General features: G+C 35.6%; 1 protein-coding gene across 5 annotated transcripts; it reads right to left on the reverse strand.

Annotated features, from left to right (window-relative positions):
• Window positions 1–3,667: 3,667 nt before the first annotated feature.
• On the reverse strand, window positions 3,668–20,907 carry LOC114393399 (folylpolyglutamate synthase). 5 transcript variants are annotated; one of them, XM_028354757.1, is made up of 17 exons: window positions 20,692–20,907; window positions 20,060–20,222; window positions 19,505–19,701; window positions 19,149–19,214; window positions 18,746–18,855; window positions 17,918–17,978; window positions 14,824–14,907; window positions 13,831–13,887; window positions 13,599–13,659; window positions 13,352–13,398; window positions 13,106–13,183; window positions 12,227–12,385; window positions 11,558–11,887; window positions 6,195–6,273; window positions 5,646–5,729; window positions 4,381–4,580; window positions 3,668–3,907 (listed from the first exon to the last, which is right to left on the reverse strand). In XM_028354757.1, the coding sequence occupies exons 2-17, from the start codon at window positions 20,205–20,207 to the stop codon at window positions 3,848–3,850; spliced, it is 1,821 nt and encodes a 606-aa protein (XP_028210558.1). In that variant the 5' UTR covers window positions 20,208–20,222; window positions 20,692–20,907; the 3' UTR covers window positions 3,668–3,847. The 5 variants fall into 5 exon arrangements, with proteins under 5 accessions (XP_028210558.1, XP_028210542.1, XP_028210551.1 ...); XM_028354741.1 differs by having other exon boundaries at window positions 5,646–5,801; window positions 20,692–20,906; XM_028354750.1 differs by lacking the exon at window positions 19,149–19,214 and having other exon boundaries at window positions 5,646–5,801.
• Window positions 20,908–21,761: the final 854 nt, after the last annotated feature.

Below are 21,761 nucleotides of genomic sequence, written 5' to 3' on the forward strand. Positions count from 1 at the left end.
AAGGGAAGAAAAACAAAATTGCAATAACCTTTATAAATTTGGATACCTCTTCCTTAAGGAACAACATGAATCCATCCAAAGGTACTCAGTTTCCAACCATTACATGGTCCAAACATATACATATTTGGATGCCTACTACAAAGTTTATGCCTGCCCATTTTACAACTCCTAATCTAAAACTTTCTGATGAAGATTTGTTTGATCTAGGAAAGCTTTTAACTTAGATGTTTGTACCAAATTAAGTTATTGTCTATCCTCCAAAGCTACATATCAATGAGGCAACAACTCTCAAGATGATTTGCGACAAGACTTGTGCAAAGTTACCTATCAGCAACTTAGGCAAGAAGAAGGGATTCAAACTATACTTTGATATGGAGATGCCCTCCAAAAGTCAGAAAGTATAACTTTTCAGCCATCTCTGCGATTGGAAGACTCTCTTTAGAGGTAACAAGCTTAAATGCAAGTAAGATCATTTTGATGCCAGAACTTCCTGGAATCAAAGTGCCTGGTTTGACACAACCAAAGTATTTACATCTGGGTTTGATGGCAAGGATGTTGCAAACCACAAGGATTCCATTGAAGTGTTGCATCTTGTCAAGACGTATCACTTTGATGATGCATGTGTCTACTTTGTGAAGGACAAACACAATGGCTTCATTACAAGACTAAAGGCACTCCTAATCATCTTCAATAATAGTGTTTGATCTGAACAAAATGGATGAAAGGGACTTTGCTGATCATGTGATGCAAGTGCACGAAGCTCTCAAATCAGAAAGGGAGAAATGGGAAAAAGCTATACAAGCTGAGCTTATTGCAACACAAGTTAAGGAAGCCATTGCTCATGTCACTGAAGTACTTGATGCTTCCAACATCTTTGTGTGTTGCGAGAGAATGTTGAACAAGTTGCTTCACCAATAGAATCCAATGCTACCAAGGTTGATGAAGTGTTACCCACTGAAGAGCTTGCACTTGTGTCCACCTAACAGGAACCTTCAAATGAAGCCACATATGTGCAAAAGGATGTTCTTGATGTTGTAGTTGTGTTTTCTAGCAGCTCTAGCAATCCAAAGGATGTTGCTTTCATTAGTTATGCTGCCCCCAATGCTCTATCAAAAGACAGAGTCCAAGCCATTGTGACTCAGGCTATGACAAAGCAAAGGGAAGAAACACAAGAACTGGTGAATCAAGCAATCATGAAGCAGAGAGAAGAAATGCAAAAGGAGGTTAGAGCATAAGCTAAGCAGCAATGTATTGAGAATGACCAATACAAGTTATCTATGCAGTAAACTATTTCTTCTCAATTCATGAACTTGTTTCAAATGCTTTTCCAAAACCCTTCAGCAAACTCAGATGAACATGCTTGGCGCTGTCGTCCAACCACCACCACCAGTTCAACAACAGAGGCTTCTTGGTCCTCCACCTTAACCAACCTTTGTTCCCAATCGTCAATTGCCTCCACCACCACCACCTACTCAAGAGTGACAATGATGGTAAATCATCATTTATTTCTTTGAACCCTTGTCAATGCACTCTTAATAATACAAGGTGTTTGGTGATCATATATGTGTTATCCGCTTTTATATATATATATATATATATATATATATATATACACACACACACACATATATATACACTCTGATATTCCATAATCATGCATGATTATACTGAGTTTATTTGCTCTTATATCCTACATGATTATGTGTTACCTTGATCAAAATTTATATAGTTTGTCATCATAAAAAAGAGAGAGATTTGTTAGGTCTGGACGGTCCAATATTTCATGACTAGAAGATCCATCCATACCCAAATTTTTTATAATTACAATGATATAAATTGTTGATGGACTAATGATTTATTCTTAAGTGTAACAAGACTGACTATATATGAGCACACATGGTAATGATACTCTAACTTTACACTCTTATTAGGTTGCATCGATTCATAGTGGGACTTGTTTTCTAAGTGAGTAATATCCAACGTCCAACACGTTGTTTTAAACAAGCATCCAATTTGTTGTGAAAACCAATATCTATAAATTTTGCCTTTAAACTTGCCTCCAATGGACTTAATCACTTACACAAGGCATTTTATGTTAAGTATAAGTAACGTCCAACCTTTGTACTAGATTCAAGTTAGCTAAAAAGAGAAGCGCTCATACCAACTGTCTTCTACATTTTGTTTGTCTCTCTTGTTTTGTATGTCGACGTATGAATTTCAAGTATTTAAGGACATATTAGAAGAGAAAAAAAAAAGGAATCACTAGAGAATATTTCTCTAAGGTCATTATCGCTGAAGGGAGGCACATATGCTATTGTCTGTACTTTTATTTCTTCTCTCGCCTTAAGCAAGTGACACGTTTCACAAGCCACCAACTATGACACAACGATCACATCGAGGAAGGCTCTTATCCCACAACGGATATGTTCTCTGAAGTCTATAAAAGGTGACTCAAGCACTATCATCAACACATGAAAACGAACAGAAATTCAAGAGAGTGAAATTTTTAAGTGTTAGAGATTTTAGTCACCAAACAATACTACACTGAGCTTAATTAGTCATCCTTTGGTTTGCAAAGCTTTTTGATTGTATTTACACTTAATTTTTTATCCACTCTTTAAGTGTTTTGAATCCGGATATTCAATCAATCCTTTGTTGTTTGTGAAAGTCAGTAGTGACTTAGTGTTAAACAATACTTGATTGTTCTTAAATTCAAGGAAAGTCTAAGGGATCTACCAAAAGTTGCATAGAGAGTACTATTGTAACCAGGAGTGGCAGAACAAAATACTTAATCAAGTTTTGATTAATAGAACCTTTTACTGGTTTGAAAAGGATAACTAGAGGTAACTCTATTTGAGTGAAACAATATAATCTTAAGTGATTCTATTCATTGTGTTGATTTTGACACACTTTGTCACACAAATTTGCACTTGGAAACCTTTGAGAAAAGTTTGGTTTATTGCATTGGATGAGTCCACGTCTGGTATTAAAGAAAGCTGGTTTTTCCATTCATTGGATGATACTAAGTTGAATAACTTATGAGATTCACACTCTTATTAAGTCTTTATTCATTGTTTGTCACAATGAATCTTACTTGACACTAGAATTAAATTTTAATTTCTACAAATGCACTCATGCATCGAGTCCATTTAATCTCCCCCCAAAAGGATTTCATAGTCCCTAATCACACCAGGCACTTCCATAATCAACACACAAACACATGCACAAATAATTTCCCAGCACACATTGCCCAAGTATCACATTCCTCACGTCTCAGATCAAACATAATTTCAATAATACCAGTAGAGTTCAATCCCAAAATCAAGGTTCAATGGCCTCATGAGCTAACCAGATTGCATATAAAGGTCCTGGGTTGACGAGATTATATATATTTGGAAATAAATACCAAGTCTAGTTTCATTATTACTTGCTGGGTTTTGTTTTGTTATTTACGTCGTTTTTTCCCTTGAAAACACTAGAAAAATCATAGTTTCATTTTTTACTAAATACTACTAATAAAAATGTTGGGAAGAGTCTAGTATCCCGTGTTGTCCTGGGACTAAACTTTCTCGAGATTAACAATGAAAGCCTTTTAATATTGGTTAATTTGGTTTACTAATTTTGCCTATTCTTTTCCCCCACGTTTTTCAGCATTTAGGATATGATGTGAAAACTGAAAAGTAGTATGCACATAAAATTGCTCATATTTGTAAAGAATGAAATATTGTCACACCATTGAGCAATTACATGAGCTCAGTATCTGCTTAAATGATTGAAAGAATGGCAATTCTTTGGTGCAATAAAAGTTTCCAGAGCCAAGGTAGGCACTTATATTCTTCAATTTAAATCATCTTTTCAAGAGCTTTAGTACATCTCCAACAAGATGCAGTGATCCAGTGACAAGAACCTGCAACCATTGGTAAGAATTGGCTCTCAGAATACATGCAGTATCATAGGTAGGTAGGTGGATTGAAAAAGAAAAACACTTCTCTCGGTCCCATTACGAGGGACAAGGAAAGCAAGCAGAAGGTAAAAGGAAACACAATTCTCCATCTTCAAATAGCAATTATACATACCAGTGGTTAACCAAAATATTACATCGCAGGGTAACACCATTGGCATGGAAAAGAGTAGAACAAACAGAACAACAGAATAAAGTTGACTTTCAGGAGCATGATGGTAGACAAGAGGTCTCGTATACCAAGGAGGTCATGTTTACAAAAGGGAAGAGAGAGAAAGAGAAGCAAAATTTGATTGTTACTAGCTTAATGGGATTTACTAGGATGTTCCCGGTTAAAGAGGAACTGAGATTTAGCACTGAGTATCCATGCATCAACCAAGTCAAATATAAGAATCAAGTACCATCCATATTATTGTTACCTGAAGTCTTGTGGAAGGATGGTCTCTAACACAGTCCCGCAGCCATTTTATTGTCAATGGCAATGAAGGAATTACTGCACTGCGTGCCAGATAGTTATGAGAATGGCAGCCACTTGAAGCATCATCGTAAAGAAATTCATGAGGTGGTAAGATCTCCTTGTTATCTATCTTGAAATCCTTTTCAAGCAAAGTGGTCATTTCTGAAGATAAATAAAATAATGCACGAGTCAGAAAAAGTCAAGCTTTGTCAAGAATGCTTGGTAATCTAAGGCAGCATCTTGGCATGATCTTAAGGAATTTTGTTATGGGCTGTCTAAATAATTTCATCAGTCAATTTGCTGTCATTACATTTATCTTTATCTAGGCATAATCCAAAGTCTAATTTTGTAGAACTTGATGATAGCAATCAATGTTGAATTTAGAACACATCTAAAACAGTATCTTGTGTCTCATCTTTTGGTTGAATTTCCATTGGAAATATTTTCAACTTTGTTTACAAGATAATAAGGATGTTGAACGAAGACCAACATTGTAACTAAATGGATTTGCTCTTTAAATTCTAAGAATAAATATTTCAACTGATTATTGAGGCACACGTATATATGTCATTGTCAAGACCACTCTACTGGATGCATGGACGCATGATGAAGCACCAAAAAGTTATAGCTCTACTTTTATGTGAAACAAACTTATAGTCCACATAGGTGACCCCATTCCAAGACATGCTTATGCAAAATGAAAAGACGAGGAAAAAGTTGATGTTTAGGATGAGCCAGTTAGTTAGGCCTCGACAGTTGAGAGTAGGCTTTATAACCTGTTAGAATAGGTAATTAGTTAGGCTGTTATAAATGGAGCAGTAGTTGATAGGGGAAGTTCGTTGGTGAACATTAGTTTTGGGTGGGACAGACCAGGCCCTTGAATACGTGCGAGTTTTATTCAGTATTGTTGTAAATTTTGCCATTGCTCGTTCTAATATCACATTGATTGAGATAGGCAATTAGGGATTTGACCAACAAAATCTCATTTCATTCTAGTTTCTGATCCAGTTTCTGTCAGTTGAGCCTCTGGAAATCCTCCAATGACTACCGTGACAACAGACAATAAAAAATTCAAGACATTGATATCTGACTGTCTTATTGCCCCTGGATGTTGAAAGATCCATTTGCTATATGAAAGACAATATGACTGACACAAGCATAATGACATCACAGTGAGGTCCCTAGAGTGACAAAGAACATGTTACAAGCTGAAAAGATGGGGCATACCTTTCCCGTGCGTAATCTTCTCCCAGATTCTTTGGAGGTTAAATTGCCATGATAGGTCTATGCCATTGAGATCAGAAGAAATAACTGATGCACCAGAAGTAACCTTACTATACTTTGACATATTTGGGACAAAAAGTGCTCTTGAGAAATAAATACCTATGCAAGGTTTCAACAAGTTTTGACTGCATTAGTGCAATGAACATCATAGGCATGTGCACACACAAAAACTTCTCAAATAGTGAGGTAAGAAGATATGTAGAATGGCTGGGACGTTCTTTTTTCAAATTTTTTCTTCCAGAAGATTATCTAAACGTAGTGTAGCATTTCATATAGAATATATTGGTAACAAGTTTCTCCGTCATATGTAAAGAGGGTCAACTCAACCGATGTGCTAGAAGGTTCAATGTACTATCTAATTTATTGTTAAATCCAGTCACAAATTTTATATGTAAACAAAACAAGGTAAAGTCACCACTCACTTAATGAAGATAGATGATTTCTTGTAGAAAGTGAAAATAGCAAAATATGAGTGTTTTGAAGCGGGAATACCTGAAGAAGCGCATGTATTTACCAGCCGTGGAAGCAAAATATGGGGATTTCTCACATCTAAGCAATTGAATAGAAGAATCTACAATTAATCAATGCTGAATATCAGGAGAGAATTAATAATGAAATAGATGGTCAAAAGAATTTCATGTGATAATTTATCAGTGTTGAAAATGAGAATACTTGAATTTAAGTGTGAGGAAATTTTACTCACATGACTCTTGATATTCATATTTCAGCTTACAATTTATAGAGTACAAAGCATAAGAGAGAGAAAGGGGGAAAAGACAGCCTAGCCTAGTCTATGTGACAGCCTAGTCTAGTCTATGTCTGCTAACTTCTAAAACAAGAAAAAATATTTAGTAATGATGCATACAAATCTAATTTAGAAACCCCAAAAGATATTCAACACTCCCCCTCAAGCTAGAGCATATAGATCATATGCACCAAGTTTGGAACAAATAGACTGAATCCTAGGTCCTCGCAACGACTTAGTCAAAATATCTGCTGGCTGATCATTAGAGCTAATGAACTCAGTGATAATTTCTTTGGACAATAGCTTCTCCCGAATGAAATGACAGTCAATTTCTATGTGTTTGGTTCTCTCATGAAAGACTGGATTTGAAGCAATATGGAGAGCGGCTTGGTTATCACAATATAACTTCATCTGCCCAACTTCACAGAATCTCAATTCTTGAATTAGTTGTTTGATCCACATAAGTTCACATGTAGCCATGGCCATAGATCTATATTCAGCCTCTGCACTGGACCGGGTAACAACAGTTTGTTTCTTGCTCTTCCAAGAGATAGCATTCCCTCCAATGGAAACACAATATCCGGATGTAGATCTCCTATCCATAGGACAACCAGCCCAATTTGCATCACAATACCCAGATACTTGTGTATTACCTTTGTCTTCATAAAGTAATCCTTGTCCTGGAGCTCTCTTAATGTATCTAAGAATACGCATAACAGCATTCCAATGATCAACACGAGGATTTTGCATAAATTGGCTCACCACTCCAACAGCAAAGGAAATATCAGGTCTTGTAATGGTGAGATAAATGAGTTTTCCCACAAGTCTTCTATATCTCTCGGGATCAGGACACAATTCACTCTGATTTGCCAGGAGCTTCAAATTTGGATCCATAGGGCTATCAACAGGTCTACAATTCTGCATGCCTGTTTCCTCCAAAATGTCAAGGGCATACTTCCTCTGAGAGATCACAACACTATCTCCTGACTGAGCCACCTCAATACCAAGAAAGTACTTCAAATATCCCAGGTCTTTGGTCTGGAAATGACTGAATAAGTGCTCCTTTAGCTGAACAATCTTAGTAGCATCATTCCCTGTAATCACTATGTCATCAACGTATACTATCAAATAAACACATTTCCCAGGGGATGAATGACAATAAAAAACAGAATGATCAGCCTCACTTCGTTTCAACCCAAAAAGTTGAACAATATGACTGAATTTACCAAACCAAGCCCGAGGGGATTGCTTCAACCCATAGAGAGATCGACGCAGCTTACAAACAAAACCATACTCCCCCTGAGCAACAAACCCAGGAGGTTGCTCCATATAAATCTCCTCCTCAAGATCACCATGGAGGAAAGCATTCTTAATGTCAAGCTGATGAAGAGGCCGATGACGCATGGCTGCCATAACAAGAAACAGACGAACAGTGGTGATTTTAGCCACAGGAGAAAAGGTGTCACAATAATCAAGGCCATAAATCTGAGTATAGTCTTTAGCTACCAATCGAGCTTAAGCCGATCAACCTCACCATTAGGCCCAACTTTAACTGCATATACTCATCTACAACCCACAGTCTTCTTGCCAGGTGGAAGAGGAACAAGTTCCCAAGTACCATTATTTTCAAGGGCCTGCATTTCATCAATCATAGCCTGTCGCCATCCAGGATGACTAAGTGCCTCATGAACATTAGAAGGAACATGGTGTGAGGATAAAGAGAAAAAAAAGGAAGAATATGAAGGAGACAAGCGATGGTAACTCAAAAAATTATAAATAGGATGAGGGTTGCGAGTAGATCGAGTACCTTTTCGGATGGCAATGAGCCAGGCTGACTCAGAGTGATGAGAGACAGGTGAGGAAGCAGGATCCATGGTTGGAGGACTAGTTGGAGAAGGATGAGAATCACGAGGGGAGGCTTCAGGTACTATAGAATCAGCTGATCGTGTCCTGTGATGATATGTAAGCAGAGGTGGAGAGACAACTTCAATTGAATTTGGTAGAGAAGATGGGACTTCATTGACATTTTGGTCAGAGTTACCTAGAGGACAAGGAATTGGCAGTACTTCCTGGAGAGAAGAAGAATGATCTACAGAGGATGAGAAGAAAGGTGTGTCTTCAAAGAAGGTTACATCTGCAGACATATAATATCGTCTTGTGATTGGAGAGTAGCATTTGTAACCCTTTTGAAGACGAGAATAACCCAAAAAGACACATTTTACTGACTTGGCTGAAAGTTTGTCTAAACCAGGGGAAAGATCATGGACAAAACAAGTACAATCAAACACTCTAGGAGAGACATGAAACAATGGGTCATGAGGAAAGATAATTGAGTGAGGAATTTGGTTTTCAAGAGAAGAAGGCATCCTATTAATTAAGAAGCACGCAGTAAGCACTGCGTCTCCCCAGTGATGTGTAGGAACATTAGAATTTAACATTAGGGAACGAGCAGTTTCAAGAAGGTGACGATTTTTCCTTTCAGCTATGCCATTTTGTTGAGGTGTATGAGGACACGTGGACTGGTGTAGGATACCTTTTGAGGATAAAAAAGAGGAAAGATCATGAGAGAAATATTCTTTTGCATTATCACTTCTGAAAATCTTGATTGTTTTTCCAAATTGATTTTCAATCTCATTGCAAAACGACTTAAATATGGGCAAAAGTTCAGATCTATCTTTCATTAAATAAACCCAAGTACATCTGGAGAATTCATCAATGAAGGTTACAAAATATCGAAAACCAAAAGATGTAACACAACTTGGTCCCCAAATATCAGAATGAATGGTAGAAAAAGCCGAATCACATCTTTGTACAGTTTGAGGAAATGATGACCTAACATGTTTTCCTAGTTGACAAGACTCACAGTCTAAGACTTGAAGGTTTTTAAGACTAGGAACCATTATTTTCAGCTTGAATAAACTTGGGTGACCCAGACGATCATGCAAAAGTTTGGGTTTTGAGGATGCAAAACAGGATATCGGAGAGCTGGATTCTAAATAATACAGTCCTCGTGATTCACGTCCTTCTCCAATCAGTCGACCCGTCCCATGTTCCTGAATAACAAAGGAATTAGCAGTAAAGGTTACTGAACAATTTAATGAGCGAGTCAACTAACTTAATGAGATTAGATTATATGGACACTGAGGAACAAATAATACAGAATTTAATTTCAATGAAGGAGATAATGATACTTGACCACTTCCTTAAGATGCAACTTTGGACCCATTGGCTACAGTAACAAGGTGAGGAATCTTTGGAAAGAAAATAGATGAAAAGGAAGACTTGTTACCAGAGATATGATCAGAGGCACCTGAGTCAAGTATCCAAGGGCTAGGACTTCCGATTGATTGAGAAACACATGCTGTTGAGAAACATTGTACTGATGAAGATGATGCTTGATTGCTGGATTTCTCGGACTTGAGCTTCAAATACTCTTGGTATTCCTCATCAGGAAACTTAGACTCAGGTTTTTCTGACTTGGATACATGTGCCACTTTGTCAGGGAAGCCATGCAAAGAGTAACAATTTTCTTGAGTGTGGCCCATCCTCTTACAATATGTGCATTGCGGACGTCGACTTCTTCCATTGCGGCCTCCTCTACTGTTACGGCCTCCCCCTCTCCCACGAGGTGCCACCATGGCTGATGTTTCCACAGCATCAGTGAGATTTTCATCCTTCAACGCATGAGGTACACGGAGAAGCCTAGTAATGAGAGAATCCATCAATGGGACTTGATCTCCAGCTAGGACCTGATCACGTACATGATCAAAATCTGAGTGTAGACTCCTCAAGATAAGGACCATGTAGAACTTGTCCAGTTTCCTATTCACCTCTTCCAACGAATCAGCCACAAGAAACCTTCTCAGCTCTTCTACTGTTGCCCGAGCTTTACCCATATGTGCAATCATGTCATGGTTAGATTGCTTGAGAGCTGTAACTTTCACAGTCGCATCAAATAGGCTTTGAATATCGTTGGCGAAGATCTCTTGGGCCTTCTTCCAAAAAAGATGACATGTTTTAAAAGATCTGAGAATTTCCAAAACATCTGACTCGACTGATTGCCACAGAACAGCACATAGTTGATAATCTACCTTCTCCCATTCAAGTTTCTTGTCATTTGGAACAACATTGACGTTTTTCTCTAGGTGGTCATGGTACCCTTGACCAAGAAACCACAACTCAACTGAAGCAGACCACGACAAATAATTTTTCCAGTTGAGCTTGGCAGTTGCAATGGTTGGGATTCCAGAAAATGAAAAAACAGGACCAGAAGTAGCCATTTTGACCCAAAAAAAAATTCCGGCGGCCGGAGTGCGGTGGACGGTGGCCGGAGGCAGCGGCGACGGTGATGGCCGAAACCCGCTCTGATACCAACTTGAATTTAAGTGTGAGAAAATTTTACTCACATGACTCTTGATATTCATATTTCAGCTTACAATTTATAGAGTACAAAGCATAAGAGAGAGAAAGGGGGAAAAGACAGTCTAGCCTAGTCTATGTGACAGCCTAGTCTAGTCTATGTCTGCTGACTTCTAAAACAAGAAAAAAATATTTAGTAATGATGCATACAAATCTAATTTAGAAACCCCAAAAGATATGCAACAAGAATATAATATTCTGATTCTGTTAATAATAGTGGTTTATAGGCACATAATCTGTAATTTAGAGGAAACAGAATATACTCTACTAATGTGTAATTAATGTAATTAGCTTATATAAACACACATCCACTATGTACTCTAGCACATGGTTTTCAGTCAATTATAACAGATTATGTGAACAGCAGATATGTGTTTATATAAGCTAATTAAATTACACATTAATAGAGGATATTTTGTTTCCTCTAAATCATAGATTATGTGCCTATAAACCACTAATATTAATAGAATCAGAATATTATATTCTGATTTTCAACAGTTAGATTCAAGAAATCTCAATAACAATGAATAATATAATACAAAAAATAAAACAGGTAGTTGAGGATTGCGTTAATATAACTTAAAAATGAGGAAAAAAGCATCCAAGAAAGGATATACTTTGTTATCACAAGTACAATAATGGTTAAGCTCCGGGAACGGCTGCAACAATCAATAATTTTAAGAATACCTACCCGCCTAAAAGATTTCTCCAGCTGCTCCAATGTCTTGCTTTCATGTAGGAAGTGACCATTTTCTAAAGATTCCTCTGCATTTTCTACTTCAAAAGATGAATGTGATGAAATTTCATATCTTTTTACGGCATTAGAGAACCACTTTGCGCAAGTCTCCATGCTCTCTGGACTATGAGCTCCATCCAAATAAAATATCAACTCTCCACCACAATTTTTAGACAAGATTTCTGAGCAGTCAGAATTTGGAGAAGAGTCATAAACAATCTGAGCCCTTCCAGAAAAATGGGCAGTTGAAAGTCCTCTAATAAACTCATCTGGCAAATTAGAATCCTGTAAATTGTATTATACAGTGAAAAACGTTAGGTGAAAATGGAATATAATCTTAAACAATGAAAGAAAAGCAGGCTGAATAATCTTAAAGTGAAAAAAAAAAAAAGCAATCATTACCCACACACACATGAAGTGAAAAGAAAAAATTACTGGCTAATCCACCTAGGTATTAAAATCTGACTCTGACAAGGAACTCATTCTGAAAATTCTTATACATGACATGTACTGATAGCATAATTATTGCCAATGTATTTAGATTCTAAAGCATTATGACTTACAAGACTTTCCATAAACATTTACTTAGATCGTTCATGAACCAAAAGTAGAATTTTAACTAACCTTTTGATATTTTTTTCCCCAGTTCCCTGTTCTCTGAAGCCAGCATCTAGAAAGTGAGACGGCAAGAGCAGCATTATAGAATTGGTGATCACCAGATAAACCAAGCTCTAATCCCTTCATTTGTTTACAATCGAAAGGTTCAGTCACTTCCAGTGGAACCTGCAGCCATTGAAAATAGGAAAACAATTAATAGCATTAACAGTAAAGAGACTCGTATGCTAATGTGAGGTTGCTCATGCTCCAGCATGATTGTATGATTGCTGGCCTTTATGTTTTTCCTACTAAATCAGTGCTCTAAATCTAAACTACAGGAAGTACTTGATTTCATATAACTGAAAGGATGAGAAAGATAACCTTTCAGATGGTCAGACCAAGCCAAATTATGAAGTTTCATCAAAAGTTTCAGTTTTTTTATTTCATTATTAATTTATTTTTTAATCACAGACTCTATGAAAATTGATTACATTACCAAAAGCTTGTCCTTCAAAACAACTAGACATGACAATTTCCGAACTTGTGGATACTCGTCTAACTCCGATCTAACTTTTAACGGCAAAAACCTGTTTTGATTGGGTTCAGGATTTTCCCAAGTTGCCAAAGTAGGGATGGGGACAAGTTTGGGGATGTAATTATTTGCGTGCACTCACACACACCCATACAATATGTTAAAGAGGAAGAAACAGAGGCATTGTTTGACTGAAACCGTGAGTTTCAAATACACCACGGATGATTCTGACCATAGGAGTTTCTGACCATAAAAACTCTACATCTGTTTTCATCAAAATAATAAAAGAAAATGTATTGATAAGAGGCAACTTCATAATGCTCTTTCCTTGATGCAATTTATAATGGTTGATGTGATTTAGAACAATGATTTACCATTAGTTCTTTGGCCCTCTCAAGGATAACATCCATTGCTTCAGGAGGTTGGGGTACTGTGAAGGCAGGTACCTTAGGCTTCAAGAATAGGAAGGCATCAATTTTTCAGAAGATAAGGCAAAAAAGAAGGGTGGAAAGGGGGCATACAATTACAAACACATAAATAGAATTAAAGTACTACAACAAGTAGCCTATTTCCATAGAAATCAATGTGCAAGTTTGGTTGGTTGAGTAGAATTTTAATACCTTAAAAATCCCTGCCTTGTGTGAAGCTATCTGTCCAAGAGTATCTCCTGCATAGATGAAGTAATTTAAATACTTTTTCCATATATTGAGGTCAATTCACTGTTGAAGAAAAAACACAAAAGATGAAGAATAAAACTGAGAGTTAACTTGATGAAACCACATTGCCAACACAGGAACATGTTATGCTCTCAGTAAACAATATGCAAAGCATCAGGAAGAATGTTCAGAAAGTATGAGACATACTTACCTAATATCTCAGTATGATCCATGCCTAGAGAAGTAATGCCACAAACAGTAGGTTCTTTAATCTGCAAGTTCATAATCATTTTGAAATGTAATTGTCATAAATCAAATGCAACAGGTAGAAATTTCTTTAAACACTTTTCTTTTATTAGTTCAAGAAAATATATTAAACAAGAATTATCGTTAACAACAAAAGTTAAGAAATAAATTTGTGATACCATACATCAAATGCCTACCACATTAGTTGAGTCTTCTTTGCCTCCAAGACCAACTTCTATTATGGCAGCATCAACCTATGAATGGGAACCATAGAAATGGAATATTAGCAGTGAAGGAAAAAGTGGAGAAAAGAAGAATAAAGAATGATAACATAAGCAGATAAGTAAATATTAGTAAGCAATAAACTGCAGGTAAAAGCCAAAAAAAATTGTAAGAACTAGGAGCACATTATACATAAATAAAAGATACAGCATATAAAAGGTAAAGGTTGTGCAAGGATTCCTGAAGCAAAACATAATAATTTTATGAAGATGCAAATATACATATAGGAACACAAGAATGTTATTGCGATCAAAGAAAATAGAATATTCATTATTTCATCTTAGATTATTAGAAAAATGATGGAAAATTTAGTATTCAAACCCATTTAATTTCAGAATCATGTTGATAGTTTTAGATAAAAATAACAAACAGGCAGTATTTTATTTTTACTTAAAATACACATATGCAAGAAATATATAGCAGCTGAGATGAAAAAGTAGTCCATCCATGTAGAGATAGCAAACAAAAAGATCTAAGTAATTTAGGTTCTATTTTATTTTTACTTAAAAGAGTATGTAAGGTAACAGGCAGTGATATCCTTTATGAAAACAACATTTATCACTGAAGTAAACAGTTTTCTAGAGTGCAACAAGCATGCTGCAGGGAAATAAAGGTAAAGACGTATTCTAGCAATGACAGAAGAATTTCTTTATAATTAGAAAGCATGGACAAACTGGTTTGATTTGCTAGTGCATTATTCAGAACAAATTTAATCTTTCACCTCCAAAACAATACAGGTAAAAGAATTTTGTAATTATTGGCTAGTGGCTTGTGAAAATTTGATCCAGAAAATGACAAGTTCATAACATCAAATCTTTCACATTAGCTACTGCAAACAGGGATATACAGCAATTTTGCAAGGACAATTTAGTAAGAAATTCAATAACAAACTGATATGCATGGTTTACCTGTTCAGAGATAAATATTTTGAAGGCCAATATAGTAAGAAACAGAAATAGTGGTGGCATTGAAAGCTGCTCTGTTGTATTTTCCTGTGAAATTAAGCTTCAGGAATTGAGACACTGCCACCAGAATATGTCATTGGATAATATATTCAAGTTACGTTGTTTCTTCTAACAAATGGTTTCACATCAGAAACATAAATATTCAATGATTAAATTTGAAATATACTGTATGGAAGTTACAATTTCTCATTGATATTGAAGGACAATGAAGAAAAAGATAAATTACTTTTAATATGATTCTGTTACATATTACAAGAATTTTTACTCTAAAAGTAGTAGTAGCTTTGTAAGCAATAATAATCATGAAGCTTGCTATGAGTTAACATGTTATCTTTTCAATCACAGACACAGAGCTCTCTCCCTTTTTATCCTCAAAATTAAAATGGTTTATGGGCATTTAGAAGATCAAAATAGAAAAATTGAACAAGTATATCATAAACTCCCCAACAGCTAGCACTAGTGTCCCATAGTATTGGGAAATCCCACATAGCCGGCCTCAATTATTGGGATGTGATTTATATATCTGTTGGGCAACTTCACTTAAGCCATTTGATTTTAAGAAGGAATCTAAAATGGTATCAAAGCCTAAAGCCCATTTCTGTCATTCCCATAGTATTGGGAGGGTGCAATATAAACAACCAATTCACATGCCAGGTGGGGGCAAGAAACAGATTTGGGTAGTGGGGATAGGATAAAAAGATAAGAAGAGAGGCAAAGGATTGGAAAATTATGTGCGGTTCGGGAAGGGATAAATCAATCCCCTTGAAGTGCTTGCAGTGTCTCTCCATTTCCATTTCTCATTTGAACATCATCCAAAGAGAAGGGGTTTTACATGTTAGCTCTTTCCCTTCATTGAAGTATATTATCAGAAGACCGATAGGGAAAAGCCGAATTACTCAAATAGACAATTCTTCTATTAAGTGTAAATATATAACAGGGTTTATTGTGTAATGTTGTGTCAATGTAGACCACACCTCATGCTATTTATAGTCTGAAAAAGGAATCAGTATTGATTGCAAGATCAATCAATTACTGATTAATAGGAAATAGAATATTCTAATAATAAATACAATATCAGAAATAATATCAAGACATAATCTCACACTCCCCCTTAAGCTCGAGCATATGTGTGATATGAACCAAGCTTGTTACAAATGTGGTAAACTTGATAGAAACTAAATGCAGTTTGAGTCGTGTGGTTGTGCTGGATAAACATGGCTCCGCAGCAGCCTACGAAGGCCCGCAATGATGATGGGGACCAATGTGACGCTTGCTGGAGATGCATCATGTGCCTGAACTTCACGTGCCAGGCCTTGCGTGAGGCTGCATGCAGCGGTGTTTTGAGTTGGTTGCGCACGAGAACCATAGGGCTCTAATATCATATAACAGTGTTTTACTGTTATGTTGTGTGTCTTAGATGACCACATCTCATGTTTATTTATAATGGAGAAATCAGAATTATAGGTTTCTATGTAATAATAAATACAAGATAATGTAAAGATAAATGCAATCTAGCAATCTCCCTCAAGCTCGAGCATATGTCATATGAATCGAGTTTGTTACAAATGTGGTCAACTCGATAGAAACTAAAGGAGGCTCACTGGAGACGCGTCATGCGTCGTGTACGTGACCTTCACGCTCCAGGGCCCTGTGTGCGGTAGTGTTTTGAGTTGGTAGCGCACATGGACGATGTGGCGGTCTTTGCGATGGCAACGGGTATTGTTCACTCGTGAAAAAGGCAAAAAGATCCACCGGGGATGCCTTGAGGTGGAGGGAGAGAAGATCAGTGTGACGCTGGTCGAAGAAGCGTCATGCGCCGTGTGCGTGAACTTCACACACCAGGGCCCTGCATGGGGCTGCGTGTGGCAGTGCTTTGAGTTGGCTGCCACACGGACGGCGTGCCAATTTTCAAAAAGGTCACCGGAAAAGCTTAAACAAGTCGTTGGAAAGAGACGAAGCATGATGGTGTTGTCGCTGGACTGTGGGTCCACCAAACAGCGGCAAAACAGAGCCGAACAAAGGCTAAATAGGTTCACCGGAGGAAAAGGAGCATGGCAGGGAGGTCGTCGAAGAATGGGTCACACATCGGAAAGGGAAAGTGTACAAGAAAACTATTCAAAACCAATTAAAAAAGAAGGGAAAGTGTACGAGAAAATTATCTTTCCCTACTACTTTTCCAAATTAATCCCTCAGACACATATAATTCAACAGAATATGTAAGCGATTCATATACAACATCTTTTTCGTTTATCAAGGGTTCTAATAATTGATATATTTCTACAAATAATTGAAATTCAATTTCTTGATCTGTATCCTCAATTTTTGGAAACTTAAAAAGCCCTTCTGGTAAGTCTCTTTAGTAGTTTTTATTTGTGGTGGTTTTGGTATCTTCAATAAAAAAAGGGAAAAAGGTACATTTTGTTCATTGGGGATTTCCTGGAAAAAATCATAGGCGGTAGAAGAGGTCACAGTTGGCGGTGTTGGGTTCACTGGAGAGAGGCACTTTGGAACGGAGGGTCACGCCAGCGAGATGGCAGCTCAGTGGTAGTATAAGCTCTCTCACAACATGTGTGTTAGTGTTTATGTGAAAGGAATGTTGCGGCAAAAAGGGGAAAAATAGCCGAAAAGAGGGATAGTTAGCATAGAGGTCCACCGGGATGCAGAAACAGTCATCGGAAGACGGGGGACAAGCAGAAAGGTCCACCAAGGACAGTAGGTCCAAAGTTTTTGTTATTCCTCTCTCAAGAAAAACCTAGCTCTGATGCCATATAACAGGGTTTATTGTGTAATGTTGTGTCAATGTAGACCACACACCTCATGCTATTTATAATATATAAAATGAATCAGTATTGATTACAAGATCAATCAATTACTAATTAATGGGAAATAAAATATTCTAATACTAAATACAATATCAGGAATAATATCAAGACATAATCTCACAAAATACAAGCAATGATGCTGCTTAAAGCAATGCTTGGATTTAAGATATACATAAGAAAGTTCAAGAGTCTAAAAATAATGTAATAAACAATACCTCCAATCGGTTCCAACAATCCCAGAAATACTGTAAAAACTTGTCTTCAGATATGTCAATCCTACAGAGATAATTAACAACTCAGAATTTAATCCTATGTAACTTTTCAAAAATAAGTGCAAAGGCAGAATAAGCAACTAACTGCAATACTGTACAAACAAATTGGCATCAATTATTTTCCATATGAATATCAAAAGAATTCTATTTGCAAATCCATATTTCGTAATCTAGGACTGATTTTCAGAAGGAAATGTCATTGCATTTCATCTCAAAAATAGGTAGCCCTAGTTGCTTCATCTGTTTGAAGTTTGAACTTGCTATTGGGTGAAGGCTTTATTAACAATATAATGAATGTACAGCTGAATAATGTCCAGAGATGCTTGCATGGACTACCGTCCAATTCCTCATGGAGAAAAAGGTATGATATTTCTTAATAAAGCTTTGTGAGCATTCATAATTGAAATATCTTATGGCCAAGAGTAGTTCATCTCGATACAGTTTTCTTTCACAAGATACTATTATGACAGTAAGAAAGAACAGAACCTAGTCAACTGAAGTGTTGATGTGTTCTTATTCATCTAGGTTCATTGTTTTGAGTAACAATTTTTGAACTCTTGATATATGGTGGTTTACCAGGATCAACAATATATCTGTGCTGTACATTCATGCGCTCTAGTAAATGAGAGGTAAGAAGAGTGTGTGTATCATGTGCACGTGCGAATGAGAGAAAAATATTATTGAAAAAGACTGACAGAGATCAGAATAGATGAATGGAATGCTGATACTCCATCAGCCATTCTAGACAAGTTATTTCTTTCAATTACTAACCCGTCTATACGAAATCGTTCACGCACGTCAATTAGGTGAGGGGATGTGAAAACTCCTGTGCGAAAGCCACACTCCCTTAATATTGCCTCACAGAATATGCATGTTGAACCCTGATAAGTAATCCATTGACAAAAAGGGGAAATGAAGGATGAAATGAATATTAGGGATGTCCTTTCTGTTATACAACTATAAATTGGTTAAATATCTGTTGTGTAACCTCTTTATTTCAAACATCATAAGACAAGCACCAACTTATTTAAAAGATATATATAATTTTCATAATAGTAGTAGTAATTTGATCCTGAATCTTGAAGCAAAAAACAGAATTGTCTGAATAAACTTTTCAACAAGCCAATTATTGATAAAATGAATAAAAATATATGACAAATTATGGAAAGAGTACCTTCCCCTTTGTGCCTGCCACATGAATAATGTTGAGCTTATTTATATCTTCATCCAAACCCAATATCTGTATAGAAAACATGCATTTATTTTCTACTAGAAGTGACTCCTAGGAAATAGATCATTTTTTCCCTAATTGGTAAAATGCATAAAGAATTTCAAGTCTGTTGAGTTCCAATCTCACAACCCATTTCGCTTTTGTTCTATTTTCTTCCTTATTTACAATCAGGTGGATAGCTTGGGAGAAAATTAGACTACACCAAGACAAAACTATGCTAATTATAAGGTTATAGTTACATCAAATCATCTGCCATCACTATGACTTCAAAATTCTTGGAAAATAGTTCAGCATATTACCTTGAGATACAATGACATTATTTCTAATTTGTTGGAAATCGGTGGCTTTTCCCCACGCCTTTGGCGAGTAATAAGAGAGGAAATTTTTTCCATGGCAGTTTCGTATGAAGACACTGGGAAATTTTGCAATCGTCCATCTGTGACAGCATTGCTTTCCCTTTCAAAAAGAACTTCAGATGACGTCTTATATATAAATCCTAAAACATCAAGCCACGAGAAATTTTCAGAAACTCAATGTTATGCTTTTGCAAGCCCTGCAGTGTCATACGAGTACAAGTTCTTTCATACTTTTTCAGTTGATTAAATCTCATAATAGAAACTAGAGAAAAGCTTGTTTGTTCATGCGTCCAACACCAAATGACAAAAACTGAAAAGTAATTAATATTTAAAATTGAATAATAGAAAAGGATAAATTGAAAACTAACATGCAAGGGAAATGCAATGTTTTGAAATGAAACAATGACAACACACACATATACCTCAAAAAACATCATAGCAAAATAACAAAATGGAATGAAAACAACTTCTAGTACTCTGTTAGGAATAAGAGCTTACTTTGCCCTGCGAAATTATTTATGCTTGTAAATGCAGGTAAACAAGAATAAACCCATTTTGTCTTGACGGTGGATTTCATATGCCCCCAAGGGAAATGTGATACTCCTACCATCCCACACTTAGTGTAAATATTGCTAGTAGTTATCATCAGTATATATTAACCCTGCAAAGCAAACATTACCACAATCGAAAACTACCAAAATAAACCAACACAGCCAGACATTCTGATTGGGAAATTAAGAAAAAGGAAATTACAAAGTGACAGACTCACACACCCTTGTGATAAACTTGACATTCCTTTCCATCATATCTGCCATTCATCTTCCTAAGTAATAATAGCTATACATTTATTTACCTCATATATGCCATTCATAATTCAAGTATGACCATAACCAGAGTCTAAGAGTTAGGAACAGTCCACAAATTATTCATTTAAAATGAAATGATTCAAAGACAAATAAAACCAAAACTGTTAGGATTTGCAGATCAGGAATGAAACCGCGACGCATTATAGATATTATTATTATATAATTTTATTCCTGCTTCATTAAAAAAAAATTACAAACTTAGATGCATTAGCATTATTATAACGACATGTTTCGAATTAGGGAGAGAAAGAGTAAGAGACTCACAGTGAGAAGAAGAGAAGCCATGATAATCTGAATTGTTAGCGGTAGACGCTATGGATGGAATAGAAATGATAAATTATGGTTATGCTATCGGTTGGCCATAGCACTAGCAGCAATCGATCAGCTCTTCCACCACCTTCTCTCAATTTGTAATACAAAATCAGGTTCACGCATTTAGGATTGGACCTCTCTTTTCACCCGCGCCAATGAAAGCGTGGCTTGCTGCAGTTGTTTTTTAAAAATGGACAAAAAGTATTTGTTTTGTATTTTCTAGAGTAGGTTTTGATTTTCATTATAAAAAAAATAGTTTTTCATTTTCATTATAAAAAAATTAATTTTATCTTTTAACTTATTCATTTAAGTTAACTTCTTAACTAAATTTTAATTGAATAGTTGTTATGTTAAAAAATATTTAACCTGTTGAAATTTATTAGATTTTTATTATTTTTTATATTATATGAAATATATAAAAATTTTAAAAAAATAATATGATAAATATGAATGTATAAATATTTAAATTTGAGTATTTTTTTATATTATATTAACATGTACTTGATTTTATTCTAATGAAAAAAAAATTAAATGTACTTGTCGAAAAATTAAATTTATTTTAATTTTGTTTAAATAGTGTGTTTTATTAAAATACATTTTTGTTAATTATTTTTTTCATAAATTTTTTATTCAATCATTTCTGTTCTGATGTTTTGATCGATTTGAAGATATTATTTTCAATTATGTAATATTATTGAAGTTTTGAATTGATTAACCTCATTGTTCATAAATTTAAATGTTATTATTAGTAGTAGTAGGAGAAAACAGACACTTCGTGTCTAATTTCTTTTTTTCATGGTTTTTTTAATGAAAAGAAAGATAATAGAAGTTAGTGGATGGTGTATGAAAGTAATTATAGAGATAAATTAATAATTTATGAATGTAATTATAGGAATAAAATAGACATAAAAATGCATACAATAAATAGTAATAATGATGGAAAAACATAAGGTAGCTTGTGAAGGTAATTATAGGTATAACAATAATAAATAGTAATAATGATGAAAAATCAATTTAAATTA

The sequence above is a fragment of the Glycine soja genome, chromosome 2 (assembly GCF_004193775.1).
Source record: "Glycine soja cultivar W05 chromosome 2, ASM419377v2, whole genome shotgun sequence".
NCBI classification, from domain to species: domain Eukaryota; kingdom Viridiplantae; phylum Streptophyta; class Magnoliopsida; order Fabales; family Fabaceae; genus Glycine; species Glycine soja.